This window comes from Episyrphus balteatus, chromosome 2, assembly GCF_945859705.1.
Source record: "Episyrphus balteatus chromosome 2, idEpiBalt1.1, whole genome shotgun sequence".
Taxonomy (NCBI): Eukaryota; Metazoa; Arthropoda; class Insecta; order Diptera; family Syrphidae; genus Episyrphus; species Episyrphus balteatus.
This window is the reverse complement of record NC_079135.1, coordinates 75,867,128-75,882,899: the sequence shown is the minus strand read 5'-3', so window position 1 is coordinate 75,882,899 and position 15,772 is coordinate 75,867,128. Positions and strand designations below refer to the sequence as shown.

Sequence of the window (15,772 nt, the reverse complement as noted above, 5' to 3'; positions counted from 1 at the left end):
CACTTACATGGAGACAGAAAAAAGAATTGTCCTTCGGCAAAAGTGTATAATGCATTCTAACGTCACGTACAGACAAAATTACCGTCACGTATAGACAAATCTTATTATATTCATAATGTTTCGTATTTCTAATTTTTTGAAGACATCATTCAACTTCAACAAAGACGTCATGCAAATCCAAATACTGTTACTTCAGTATTTTGAAAGAAAAATTGCACTTGATAAAGGTTAGGGTCTTAAGGTTTAATTCTGTAGAGGTATAGATATCTTTAATTTATCAGAAATTTAAAGCTTTCTCTTAATCTTTGATATCTTAAACTTTGTTCTGTTAAATAATTTATTTATTTTATCCAGAAACAGTTAAAAATAAATTTCACAAGCTTTGAAATTAGACAAAAAAAATTGTATCAACACGTTTTGTAATGCATAACTTAACACACATTAAAGCTTTTTTAAAAAAAATATTTTTGAAAAAACGTAACACATCTTTATAAATATATATATTATATTATAATTATGCATATGTAGGTACCTATGATTTTTGTAGGTATAAAACAAAATAAAACAAGAAAAAATTATAAAAAAAAATTTATATATTTAATATTTGCATTTATTGAATATTGAATATTTATGTATATTCATGCGTGTGCCCTCCTATATATTTTGCTCATATATTTGTATACCTTTAATAAATAAATATATATATATTTATATATATATATATATAAAAAATAAAACATTTCTAAACGTTGCCTATATATATTTAATCGTAGAACAAAAAAAAAAAACAAAATTGTAAGTTATTTTTTTTTCTTTTGATTTTTGATTAATGAATTGAAAAGGGAATGAAATTAAACCAAACAAAAATAATATTTATATATACAATCAGGTATAATTAAATCAAAATTTTCATATTGTTTTATCAAAAAAAAAAAAAAAAGAAAATTTAATTAAATAAAATGTTTACAATATCGTGTATACATGTGTTTTCATTTTTAACAACATAGCTTTGAAATAAATTTGTTTCATGCATCATTTCGTAAGTTTTAAACTTAAAATTATATATGTGTATATCGCTTCTGACAATAAGCTTTGCCACTTATTTTATTATTTTTTAATATATTTGTAATTTATGTTTGAAATTTATAAAAATTATTTCAGGCGAAATAATTATTTATATATATATTTTTTTCAGAACATTTTAGGCTGTATACAAAATGAACCAATAATATAAAAAAAATAACAACACAAGCAACTATCTTACCGCCACATATAGCGAATATTTGTTTATATACATATATATATTTTTTAATTGTGTGAACAAAAATTACTTAAAGTATTAGATACTTTTTCCAATGCTGCAACCAAACTTGTTTCATTTTATATAAATTAAAAATTAAAAAAAAAAAAAAATAAACAAAATATTATATATATACAAATTATGTGAAGCATTTTTTGGTGAGCAACAATGTACGATAAACTGCGTTGAATATAAAAAACAAAAAAAAATTAAATAAAAATATTTATTATGTCTTTAGTTTACAAATAACAGGATTAACGCGTTTTTAACATATCAATACTAATAGTAGTATTCTGAGTATTTTTAGCCCCTGATCAAAACTAAAAATATATATAAAAAAAAAAAATTCAAAAAAAAATTAGGTATTTTATTCTATATTTTTAAGAAAATTTTAATGCTTGACGTTTTCGAGGCATTAACAAAAGTTTTAACTGAACAAGAAAACCAACTGATAAATAAAAAAAAAAATGTATTGATTATATATAATATACAATAAAAAATTGCATATATATATATACTTACATTAAGAAAGACATATGTATATTTACATGTACATGTATATTTAAGTATTGATCAATATTATATACATATAAAACTATACAAAAGACGTTCTTGAGCTGTTACATATAAATGTAGTTGTTTATTATATTGTATGTAAAAAAATACACAACACTTAAAAATTAACAACATCCAAACTATATATTAAAACAAAAAAACACTTGCTAGAATTAATAAATAACAACAAGTAAAATTTATAATTGTCTTAATGAATAAAAAAATTAAAAAAAAAAAACAAAAAAAAAAATCGAAATAAAAATTTTACTGTGTCTTAGTCCATGTTGTAACGAATTTAATAAGCAGAAAATTAAAAAAAATTATTTAAGTAAAAATTTATTAACCAACCATTTTTAATGCTTTTTTATTTCAAAATTACATAGAAAAAATGACAAATATTTTACAAAAGAAACAACATCCTATGGTTTCCAGTCAAATAAATGAATTTACAGAAGCAAAAAGTAAAAAAAAAACATAAAGCAATTCAAAATAATTTATTTAATTTTTTTTTATTTAAAAAACTTCTATATTATAAATATCCAAAACATCATAAAACAAAAGAAAGCAAAATTTATTCAAGATAATGAATGTACCAAAATGTTCTTTCTGTTTTAAAGTTATTTATTTTATATGTTTATTGAGATTTATTCTTTTGTTAGCTTAGAATTAATGTTGGTATAAAATAAAACCGATGTAAAAGTAATGTATATTGTTCCATATGATGATAATAAAAAGGCATTAATCAAATAAAAATATATTGCGTTGTTGTTTTATTTGTGATCTTATGATTATGATCGATTATTTTTTTAGTTCCAACACTGCAGCTCTATAACATACCTAATATGAGCTCTTAATATTAATTGGAACGTCCTCCTCATCAAGTACGTTTTACGTTCTAAATTCCAATGTATTATTTTTTTTTTTAATTTGGCACAAAACGAAAAGAATAAACTAGTGGGAAAAAATAAGTAATACAAAATATACAAGTTTTTTGAGGTTTTTCAAGTGACTGGACTTCCCTTAAAAATGGTCGTAGTGAAATTTCCGCTCGATCCTATTGAATATCGAATTTTTTTTCCCAAAATTTTTCCGGCTCTTTTTTATACTAAAAACTTGGAAACAAAATTTCCAACTTACCACTAAGTGGAACGGATAACTTGTTTATTCAGTTTAAATTTTCTTTTTTACTTGCGATATAGGTACTATATTATCAAGTTATGTATTCGTTCAAAAAAACAGTTGAGATAACATTTTTCCATGACATAACGATGGTAGAGAATGCCAAAAAAGTAGGTCCCGGAAGTCCGTCTGTCAGTCTGTCTGTATAAGGAGCTACAGCCTAAACGGATCGACTGATTAATGTTAAACATGGTATGTAGCGTTATTTGGCGACTGTCCAGAGTGGTTTTTGGAATTAATTTTTTTTTGACAAAAAATAACGGTACTTGTCATGTAAACTTAGTAAACTTTTTTGAAAGTCCTTATAAACGGTACCTGCCATAGAACCGTTTTTTTAATCCGCTTACCTCTGAAACTGCTTATTCGATTTCAACGAAACTTTTTGTGACGAAGCATTTCTATAATTTAAATATAAAACAAAATTTCCAAAAAAATTATTTTTGGATTAAAAAAAAAAATTTTAATTTAATTTTAATTTTATTTTTAATTTTATAATTAATTTTATAATTAATTTTAATTTTTTTTTTAAATCAAATTTTCGAAAACGGGACATTGATTTTTTTGAAATTTTGTTTTTAGATGTTGATTAGTGATTTCTACAAAATGGCATAGGTACCAATTTTATTTTAAAACTTTTTTTTTCCAAAAAATTATTTATAAAAAATAGTTTTTTTTTTTTTAAAAACGGCTCTAACGATATTGAATTTTTTTTTCTTAAAATGCATCTTAATGTATCAATCAAAACTGCAAACTTGTTTTGGAGGGCAATTTGATTTCAGATTTTATTTTATCCTATGTAGTAGGTACCTACATTTTCCAAATTTCTATATAAAAAGTCTTAAAAATTTAAGCAACTTGAACTCTAAGAGCAAGTTCGTGCGACCCAGTCGTGCATTTTATTTTTTGATTCAGTCGCTGATTGAAAATTTGAAAATTAAGGATTGTTTTTGTAATAAAATATTTTTTTTTAAATTTTTTGCATTAATTTGAAAAATCAAGAAATAAAACGCTAAATTGTAAATATCGAGAAAAGCAGTAAGTTGATTGTGCCGTTTACAGTTGAACATGTCCACAAAAAACCTACCTACGAATTTTGGATTCAATCCATCGAGTCGTTTTTGTCTTATCGAATTTTTACAAAGTAAAGGATCACAATTTTGACATTAAATGGTGATTGATAATCTTCAACAAAAAATAAATGTTTTTTTTTCAAATATTTGTGTGTTTAAATTTTTTTTCTATTGATAAAAATGTCATCAATTCAAACATTTTATCTGATATATTCATATATTTCATGGTTTGGATCAGATTTTAAATTGCAACGGTAAGGTACCCCAAAAGTAATCACTAAAACTGAAATTGGTCAAAGACCATGTTAAGGTTTTTGATTAAATGCCAGTTCTTGTGAAATTTCTAAAAAAAATTTACTTTCAACTAGTATCTACATATTATGTATGTAGGGGAACCTATCTCAAATACAAATGCTAAAAAACTGAATGTGTTTAATTCTTACTTACAATAGAAATAATGTGAATTTTTTTAACAGTTTCTTTGGTATAAGAGTTATAGGTTTGAAGAAAATTTCCTGAGTTACAGAAACTGAAGTTGCGCCATTTTAAAATTCAAAGAAACAATTTGTTATAAAAATATATATTTCAAATGCAATTAAAGATGATATAAAACATAAATTGATTAAATTCTTTGGATTTTTACAAACTAAACTTTGTAAACACATTCTCCATCTATCCATGTAGAGAGAACCCGTAACTCGTCATCCAACATAATAAAATCAGCATCAGATTCAAAGTCGAGTGTACCTTTTGACTTTTCAATATCTAGGCACTTGGCTGGATGTAGAGTTGCTGATTCCAAGGCATAAACAGTTGAGCATTCTAAAAAAATATGCTTTTTAGTATTATAATTATTTAAAAAAAAATGTATTTAAATACCTGTAGATCTTTTAAATATTCGTACACACTCGTCCAGCGGTGCTATGCTCCCACAAAGAGTATTTGTTCCGGCAATAAATGCTTTTCCGTCGCTAACTTGCAAATCCAACTGACCAATATGATGTAGTCCTTCTTCTAAACCCAAAGCCGAGATAGCATCAGTTACTAATATCAAACCTTCTGGATGAGTTCTGTGCGCAATACGTAATGCTGCCGGATGTGTGTGTACTCCGTCAGCTATGATACCAAAGTACATTGTTCGATTAGGTGGTAAGTTCTTAGATGCTAGTAGACCTACAAGACCAGGATCTCTATGATGGAACTAGAAAAAATTAACCATACATTGAAGTAACTGAAATATAATTGGTCCTTTCAATACTCACTGGCAGCATTGCATTGAAAAGATGCGTTATGAGAGTGGCTCCATTTTGGGCAGCTTTTTCTCCTTCCGACAGACTTGCCATAGAATGACCAAGAGCTACCGTAATACCCATCAAAGTTAATTTTTTCGTGACTTCTCCTGTTATATCCAATTCGGGAGCCAAAGTTAATATTTTGACATTGTCTAGAGTTCCATAAGTGGCAAGTAGAGTTTCAAAGTTCTGTAGGAGGACAAAAAATAAATAAATTTTAATTAAGAGGCAAGGCAATAATTGCTGTGATTAGAGATAAGATTAGATTAATTCTTTATTTTTTCGATTCAAAATCGGTACAGTATTAAACTTAAGAATACGGACTTGGCAATCTGGCGTTTCACTATGGAGTAAATGCTTCCAATAACTAGTTAAAAGTTAATTTTTCATATTGTAAAATTAAGAATTAGGTAGGTACCAAACGGTAGTAATATTCTCAGATCAATAAGTTTTCAAATTAAATGAAAAATTACTAGACTAAGCACCACACACAAATACAATTAAGGAGTCTGATGATCGGATTGGCATCCGTGAAACAGTACTGTAACTCTAGCCATAAACACTTGGTGGTAGCACCTTCAAGATGTTGTTGTTGTTCAAAGGTTATAATGAAATTGACGGTATAAAATAGCAGCCAAACTGCAAGTATGGAAACATACGAAACTTAAACAATAAGCTATGTATTTTTATTTTTTACTCCAACTATTTTCGCTAAAGCACAAGTTCAAAGTCAGTGGAAAAATAGTAGGTATTCATTTTTGTTCATCATCAAAAATAAATTTGTGTTGATAATTATTAAGACTATATTTTGCATTATTGTTTAATTTTTTTTTAAATGAATACTTCAGTTGCAGGTGTGTTTTTTTAAATTTATAATATTTTTTGGAATTCAATTAAAAGAATACGTTTTAAAGTCTTTTTTTCTGTTTTTTCTGCATTATTTGTTATTCCTTTTGCTGATGTTTTCCGTCAAATTCCGCTATTTTTTTAATGTAGAATAATAAATGGTTTTTATAGAGAAAAATTGGCTGCAGGTTTCAGCTTTTTCGCCTTTAAAAAAAATTGATTGATCATTTTTTCCCTGCTTTTGACTAAAAGGCGTTTGTTTGAAGTAATTAAAATGTGCCTAGCAAGTGCATTTTAAACTAGGCTGGATTATTTAGACACTATATTTGATCAATAAGGCTTGTTGTGAGGAGGGTCAACTAGAAGAATTTAAAATACAAATATGGCGTTTAAGGTTTGAATTTGATTAAATAAAGTGAAGAATTTTTGTGCTTAAAACAATGATCAAATACACTTTTAATGCTATAAAACATCTTTTCAGGTCGATTTGCATGTAATCATAAAGTTTGTATGAAACAATAAATTTTTACTTGCTCTATTGGGCAAGTATTGTTTTCGTGCAGAAAAAAATTCAATCAAATAAAACCAACATTACGACGATGGAGAGCTAGGGCCTTAACGGATGGATGGATTTGTTTGAAACTTGGTACAGATGATTTTTGCGTAATTTCCTAGACCCGTTTTTTTATTTTTCGTAATATCTCCATTTTAACACTTATCTCCAATATACCGTTTTCGAGGTATTGCAATTTTTTCAATTAAAGTACCCCGCAGTATTTGTTTGAAAAAGTGGTTTCAGTCAAACTCTCTAATTTTTTGCTTCTTTTTTCAGAATTACAAGAAATAATATTTTTTCTAAAAATAAAGACCTCTATCAAGTTTGTACCGTAAGTATTAAAAGAGAAATAATCGCTAACATGATTAAAGGTATACCAAAATAAGTGTACGACGGGGTACACTTTTACTGACCCATAACTCAAAATCTGGTCATACGATTTTATTTGTGACCTATCAGACATTTTTTGGGGATGTCAAAAGCAAGCTCTGTGCAAAAAATTGGAGAGTTTGACTGAAACCACTTTTTCATACAAATACGTAGTATAGTCTTGTTTATTCTAACAAAAATGCGTTTTCACGAATCTGCAGAATTGTAGTTTTGAGAAAAACGGCTTCAAAGTTTTGGAAACACATGTAATATGGAAACTCGTACAACGAAAATTGTTAGTTTAGGCTTTTAAGCAACATATGGAGGATCGCGGTCGACGCAGTAAATAGAGTGACCTATAACAAGGTAAATGACGCGTTAATGTGAAAATGCCAAAAAATACAGATTCGAGGTTTTGGCTTTGTGCCGACAATATGGAGTTGCAGTTTTTTTTTTTTGCAAAAATTGACATTTTTTCATGTTCATAGGTATTTCATCAAATCATAAGCCAATTTTATTCAAAATTTACATACAGGTATTTCTAATCATTTTAAAGTGTAAAATGTAAAAAAAAAATTAAAAAAAAAAGATTCTGAAAAATAAATTTGAAAAATTACATTTTTTTTTAATTTAATTTTTTTTTCTCGAAACTTAACAAAATTTTAAATTTCCAATAGATATTTAAGATGAAGATACTTTGAAGTACAAGAGCAAGTACGTGCGACCTAGTCGTGCATTTTATTTTTTTTAGAATTAGCAAAAAATTTGAAATATAAAATTTAGAAATATAAAAGATAAAACAATGCACAGTGGGTACCCTCCCATACAAAGTGCGGTCAAAAATATAATGACCACTTTTTTTTAATAAAACGCCTATATTATCATTTTATATGATTTATTATTGCAAAAAAATGCATCAAGTCAGTTTTTTAAAATTTTTGTTATTTTGAAGAAAAATAAAAAAAGGAAAAAAAAATTTTTTTAAATAAAAAAAAAAAAAATGGTTAATATCGGAAATGGAACCTAACTGTTAGTCGAGCACCTTACCCTTACCCAAAAAGGAATTTTTTCTTCGTGTATCGTCATTTAAACTCGTATTACTCGAAAAGGGGAAAAAACTGCGCTATTATTTCGAAAGGTAGGACAGTATTCTTGATTTGAGAACTTAAATTGTAGAGGGCACTCGAAGGCAAACCAACTAAATCTCCAATTTTTTGAAAATAAGGCTTAATAAAAATGATTAAAATTGCTTCGCTAACGAGCCCCATTCCAATTAGCCTTAATGTTATTTAACAATATAATTTATGTTTTTAGTTCACACCTTATAATTGCAGGGATAAGAAAACTGTACCTTTTTTGTATACCGACTTTGAATGGCTATTAAGAAATAAAAAAAGGGATAACCGTCAAACTTTTTTTGGTTTTGGTTCGATGGGAGATTGTAGAAGTAGAACGTTGTTTAATCATTGGATTTTAAAAAAACTGACATTTACTTTTTTTTATTTTTGACCTATGGCGGTACCTACTTATCCTTAGTTTTTTGCAATTTGAATGATTTGCAACCAGTGGCGTATCCAGAAAAAAATTTGGGGGGGCTGAAAATTTTTTCAAAAATTTTTGATAAGGTAAATGTACTACAAATTTGTCTCTTTTTTTTATTCATCTTTGATCGAGAGAAAAGCGCTGTGCTGCGGTACTGAAAGTCGTATAGTAGCATTTTACTGCTCCCGACAACTTCGTACTACTGTTTCCTTTCACATTCAAAGTAGCTATTTTTCCAAGTTCTTGTATCCCAAACATTTTACACAAACAGCAAGGTGTTTAGTAACCTTTTTAAAAAAAAAAAACACTTTTCCGTTCGAACTTTTTCATGTGCTGAATTCAAAACTGTTTACAGATTTATTCATATCACGTCTAGTTTTTGAGCTATACTCATCACTTTTTTCGGTATAAATGCCCATATTTCCGCAATTCGACCGAAAGTGAACTGGCATCACTTTTCAATTTCAAGTGAAATTGATCTTCGATCGATTTTGAAAACTTCGAAAATGCTTCGAACTGTCAAAACTGAAGGATCATCCATTTTTATTTTGTTTCTAAAGTTAAATTACTGCTACTTTGAACATGGATGCAATTTTATTGGCAACTTTCTTGGAAAAAACCAGAGTTTAAAAGAAAAAATAAGAAGTCACATTTTGCGAGACATATGAAATATGTAATGTCGTTTTCTATTGACGAATCTCAGAATGAGATTTGTGAATTTGACAGCTGAAAGGGGGGTTGAAGAGGGGAAATAGTGGACAAATCTCAGATTTCATGATCTATTTGCGTCTTGAGATTCAAAAAAATGAATCTGAGATTCAAGAATCTGATTCTGGATTTTTATCAAGATTCACGCATACAAACACACGCACTTTCACACACACTCCTCTGTTTGACATTTGTCTGAACATTTGTTGTTGTTTTATTTTTTTTATACGCACAGATTTCGCACACAATTACAAAACTAGATTTCATATTCTATTTGCAGTGGAAAATCTGAGAATTTTACACAAAAATCTCAAAAGTCAATAGAAAACGACATTAGATAAAGTGTAAATCGAATGAGGTTGCAAACACAGAGGCATGATATTTCATGCCTCATGTGTTTTATGTATTTTGTATTAAATTAACAACAAATAAACATTACAAAACAATAAAAATATAAGTTTTGATAATATTTTGTCCAAAAATTGGAGATTCATTGAAAAAGATACCAAGTTCACGAGCAGAAACAAAGCGAATTGAATTCGATCAGAAAATCGAAATGAGCGAAAAAATGTAGAACACCTAATTTCACTATCGCCAACGCAAGTGAATGCTCAAAAAGTGAAATGCAGAACGTAAAAGTCTCAAAAACTAATTTTCAATAAAATTCTTTTGATGCTTAATCCGAAATATATATTTTTTAATAATAATGTTCCTTTTTTAATACAAATCAGAAGCACAAACTGGAAGTTGCTTAAATAAACCATTAGTTATGTTGACCACTAAGATATTGAGATATAAAAAATTTGTATTTCCAATATTTTTGAGAAAAATATTATTTTTGAAAAAAGTAATATACTCAAGACAATAAAATACGACGTGATTGCATAAGAAGCTTTGCAAAATTTAACGGTGATGTAATTCGACGTCAAAACAACAAACAAATTATTTGAAGAATTCTGAATTGGACTAAAATCCTGAAAATCCCAAACCTCAACGTCAACTAAGGCACTTACTCAAACAAACACAAACAATCTTGAGGCCCCTGACCCCCCCTCAATACGCCAATGTTTGCAACATAAAAAGTAAATCATTTAAATTTGCTATGTTTTGGCTCAAATTTTTCTCTTAAAAAAGTAAAAACTAAAACAAAATTGCGAAATTTCGAGGCCACGCAAAAAAGTATAGTAAATACATAGGTATTTATGCAAATAGGCTTTTTTAAGGTTAAACGCATACTTTACTACCTTTCTGTTACTCTCTATTATTTATTATCAACTAATTAAGATTATAGGTAATCATTTTTATATTCACGTACCAACCTTGTCTAGTTTTTTCAAACAAACTTCTGGATGAGCGCCCTTTTTCTGAGGATTAATAAATGGCCCTTCAAGATGTACTCCTAAGATACCAGCGCCTTTTGAAACATGCGTTGGTATCTGTGGCAAGACTTTACGATATATCTCACTCGGAGAACTAACTAAAGTAGGACAAAACGAAGTGACACCATTTGTTATCAGACCTTTTGCAACTTTGATGACCCCTTCCGCAACAGTGTCGATGTCGTATGAAAAATCAACACCATATCCACCTGAAAAAGTATGTCAATTATGTTTTTTTTTTTGTGTTGTAATAAACATAATTTAAGCTAACCATTTATTTGCAAGTCTATAAATCCTGGAGCAATAATTGCATTTTTACAATCAATTACTTTTTCTGGTATTTTCTTTTCATCGAAGAACACTGGTTCTGGATTAATAATTTTTCCATTTCGAATCAAGAGATCCTCTTTGATAATGGAATGATTGCGGAGAAGGCGACAATTGGTAAATTGGATTATTTCAAAATTGTTTTTGGTCATTTTTTTTTACAAAAAGTAGAGAGTACACTAAAAACAAGCTTGTTAATGAATGAATTGAACTAAATAAATAAATTGAAGACAAAATTTATTTATGTAAGTGAGCGGAGGAGCTTTTACTTATTAATTTTATATCATATCACAGTCATTATTAATTTATTTCTCTTTGGTTTGTCTTTTGTTATTGATAAGAAAAAATGACCTTCGCTTTCTATCCAGCAAAAAAAAAAAAAAAACAAAAAATTGGAGCAGAAATGTCAAAGTGAAGGCGAAAAACAGCTGAGTTGACTTTGTTTTTAGACCATTCAATTAGATGTGTTCAACGAGTCGATTTAAGGCCTGATTATACTTTGAATTTTATTTGTGGGGCAAAGAAAAATGTCTTAAGTTATCGATATATTTTATAAAGTATCGATACTATCGATTGATTGTATGAAAAAGAGAAAATTGCTTTGGGATATAGAAAAATTAAAATAAACTATTCACTTGCTTTTAAACTACCCATACAATTAATATGATTTATTCACAATATTTGAGTTTGTTGCTTGAAGCCTGGTACGCTGCTCGCGCTAAATTTTAGCTGAGATAAAATTCCCATACAAGTTATCGATAACTTGTATGGGATCCATTTTATCTCGGCTAAAAATTTTCGATAATTTGTATGGGAGCTAAAATTTAGCGCGAGCAGCGTACCAGGCTTCAAGGTATAAGATATTCAAGAGAGAGAGGATCGAAAAGAGTCAAAATGATATTGGACAAGACTGGTACGCAGATCGAGATTATCGAAAAAATATAACCGAGCTAAAATTTATCTGAGCATCTTATCGATTATTTGTATGAGAGCTAAAATTTAGCTCTGAAGCCTGGTACCAAAGATTATAGAATACATTCTATAATCTTTGCTGGTACGCTGCTCGCGGTAAATTTTAGCTCCCATACAAATTATCGAAATTTTTTAGCAGATATAAAATGAGTCCCATACAAATTATCGATAACTTGGATGGGAATTTTATCTCGGCTAAAATTTAGCTCGAACAGCGTACCAGGCTTTACTGAAAAAATAAATAAATTGTTTGGTTTAAGTACTAAAATGTATGGATAACAAAAGTTAAAAATGCATTTTTCTCGAAATGAGTTGGTTTGGACTTGTGCTGTTTTGTCCCCTGGACCTTTCAATTATCTACGTTTTTTATGTAACAAACTTTTACCTAGGATGAACAGAAGTCGAGATTTTTAATAAAAACTAAAATCCAAGATGGCGGCGGAAAAGTGAATTTCACGATTGCGAAAAATCAGGGTTATGACATTTACATAATTCTCTATCAAATGAGCAAACAAATTTGGGGATGGTATAACTGCTGGGTCAAATTACAAATTCACTGGGCTACCCAACTAACAAATTTGCTTCTATAAAGCTTTACAGGTGGTAATGTAGCTCCTGTAAAGCTTTATAGAAGGGATAATGTTTGTTGGGTACCTATAAAACGATTTTTGAATTTTGAATTACAATCGGTCTGTCTGGTAAGTTGGTGAATGTGAACCCCCCTAATAGAGTAACAAAAGGGGCCAATAACGGCAGTTGTGAAAAGACCTACAAATAAGGCAAAGGCTCAACCCACCCACTTCCTGAACTCGGCTTGCCCGTAATTTATTTTTCCTTTAATTTTCATCATATTCACCTAATTTTCCATTGGGTTTCATTCTACTATGATTTTTTTTGATTTCAAAAATTATCGACCCTGGTGTATACAGTCTAAATGAGCTAATTTCTCAAATTATCTCATTTCAAATGTCAAATCTAATAATTTTCTATACGATTTGACAATTGAATTGGATAATTTGGTGTAGTGAAAACGGCCATACAGATTGATTTTTATTTTCATTGGGACAAAATCATAGTTGTTGTTTAACTGAAGCTGGAGTTTATATACAGAGTTTTTAGCACTGAGAGAAATCGGGCTGATTTTTATTTTTTAAATATTTTTAATGTTCTAGATCGAACAAAATTTAAGGAGAGCTAAAATGAATCTTAACAAATTATAGATATAATTTGTTTGGGATAAATTTTAGCTCGGCAAACTTTTTTTCGATAATTTGTATGGAAGCTGAAATTAAGCTCGATCTACGTACCCACCTTCTAGATTGCATGTGATTGCGATGTGTTGCATAACGCAAGTAGCATAATTCATTTATTATGACAAGTTCCATGTTGCATGTAGCAGATAGCAAGTTGCAAGTGGCATGGTTGCAAGTGACATGTTGCATGTAGCAAGTAGCATGTGGCAAGTGAAATTTAAAATGTGGCTTGTTGCATGTGCTCAAGCTCTACGTATACATATATTATTGGAAGTGCAAAAGGAATCTAATCAAAGAACACCAAACTGTTACTTGCTTTTTGATGGAACTGCATTGCAAAATTAAAACTCTCCAAAAGGTTTTTATTGTTTTTCTCAGTGATAAGTCGCCACCTGTTAAACAAAACCTGAAATAACAAAAAATAAAAGTATCCCTATACGAAATCTCAGAAATACAATGTACCAGACCGAAAATTCATTTGTTAATGATAAATTAATTAACAACAATGCCTTATCATTTAATAATAAAATTCCATATCTGGAGACTGATGAGGTTAACTCTTTCCTGGACAGTGGTATGAAAATCGTACCACCTATTTTTTTACCCTTTTTTAAAGCCCAGTACGCAGATCGCGCTAAACTAAATTTTATCTCGACAATTTTTATCTCTACACGCGTTCGCTAAAAGCCAAGATAAATTTAAATTTAAAAATAACGGCTGAATCACAGTTTCATTAACTTATACCAGCTTACATTCAATATTACATTACATATTTTTTTTACCTGCAGAATACCTTTTTTACGCTCTCATTTTGTTTTATTCCTCTTCTTTTATATATTCCAAGGTTTTTTTTGCCTCTTATTCCTTGCAGCAACAACAACAACCACAAAAAAGTCAAAATTTATCTGTGAAAAAATGCGCTGAGCATTATTTCGCGAGCTAAATTGAGTGGAGACTTTTTGCAAAAGTAGTAGATGAGAATTCGAATTTAGCGCGTGAACTGCTTACTACCTGGCTAAAAATCCTCGCTAAAATTTATCTTTGGAGGAAATTTGTATGAAAGATAAATTTTAGCGCGATCTGCGTACTAGGCTTAAAGCTTTAATGTGCAATGGCATAAAATTAATACCACATTTCTACACGGAGAAAAAAGTGTCACCTCAAAATAAGATGATGCGCACATTAAATTTCACCACCTTAAAATAAGGTAATAATCCGCTTAAAATAAGGTAATTCCACTTAAATTCAGTTAAATTTAATGTGAATGTTCATCTTAAAAAAAAACCGACCAAAAATAAAAAATTTTAAATTGTAGTCACACTTTAGCTTTACTTGCAGTTTGTCATACTCATTTTTTTTGCTATGGAAAGCAGCCAAGCGCCTGAAAAGACCGCAGTTACTAAACTCCCCCTTGAAATCTCAAGATGGGAAATGGATCGGTAACCCAAAAGAAAAAGCTAACCTTTTCGTGGAGCATCTTGCGAATGTTTTTAAGCCATACCCAACAAACGCGGCTGAAAATAGCTTACAGCTTCTTGATAAGATAGATGAAAGTGAAATACCAATTGTAAGATTAAAAGAAATAAAAAGCATGTGTTTACATCAACTATCAAATAAAAAATCACCAGGTTACGATCTTATTACTGCTCAGGTTATGAAAGAAATGCCTTTGAAAGCCTTCATAAAACTCCAATATATAATAAATGCATGCCTTAAGCAACGGTATGACCCACACCATTGGAAAATTGCTGAAGTTATTGTCATACCCAAGCAAGGTAAGCCACCTACAGAAGTGACGTCTTACAGACCAATATCGCTTATACCAATTATGGCAAAAGTTTTTGAAAAACTGCTTCTGAAGAGACTTAGCAAAATTATAGCAGAAAGAAGGTTATTCCCGAATCATCAGTTTGGCTTTAGAAATAAACATTCCACGATAGACCAAGTTCATAGAATAACGGATGTAATAGAAAAAGCATTAGAAGAAAAACAAGTATGTTCAGCTATTTTATTAGATGTTGCTCAAGCCTTTGACAAGGTTTGGCATGAGGGACTTGAGTACAAACTGCAAAGGGATCTTCCCAGACAGTACTATGAAATATTAAAATCGTACATCTCAGACCGATTGTTTAGAGTAAGGTACGATCAAGAATATTCGGAATTGAAGAAAATAGAAGCCGGTGTACCACAAGGAAGGAAGGAAGTGTCCTAGGTCCTACCCTGTATTTACTATACACAAGGGATATCCCAGTTGGGAATCACACCATAATGGCTACTTTTGCAGATGATACCGCAACTTTGGTACCCGACAAATGTGTCTCTAGGGGAGCAGTAAAGCTGCAATATGCCGTCGACACAGAGAGATTGGACCGAAAAATGGCGTATCAAACTCAATGAAACAAAATCTTCACATATAAACTTTAC

General features: G+C 29.4%; 1 protein-coding gene across 1 annotated transcript; it reads right to left on the bottom strand.

Moving 5' to 3' along the window:
* Nucleotides 1–4,668: 4,668 nt before the first annotated feature.
* On the bottom strand, nt 4,669–11,484 carry LOC129910644 (N-acetylglucosamine-6-phosphate deacetylase). The gene is made up of 5 exons (XM_055988102.1): nt 11,068–11,484; nt 10,737–11,005; nt 5,367–5,585; nt 4,984–5,305; nt 4,669–4,926 (listed from the first exon to the last, which is right to left on the bottom strand). The coding sequence occupies exons 1-5, from the start codon at nt 11,273–11,275 to the stop codon at nt 4,751–4,753; spliced, it is 1,194 nt and encodes a 397-aa protein (XP_055844077.1). The 5' UTR covers nt 11,276–11,484; the 3' UTR covers nt 4,669–4,750.
* Between the last annotated feature and the right edge of the window lie 4,288 nt (nt 11,485–15,772).

Coding starts and splice junctions, on each gene's coding strand:
- LOC129910644 (XM_055988102.1), bottom strand. CDS start 11,275: ATGACCAAAAACAATTTTGAAATAATCCAATTTACCAATTGTCGCCTT. Junction 11,006..11,067: donor TATAGACTTGCAAATAAATG/GTTAGCTTAAAT, acceptor ATACTTTTTCAG/GTGGATATGGTGTTGATTTT. Junction 4,927..4,983: donor AATATTTAAAAGATCTACAG/GTATTTAAATAC, acceptor ATATTTTTTTAG/AATGCTCAACTGTTTATGCC.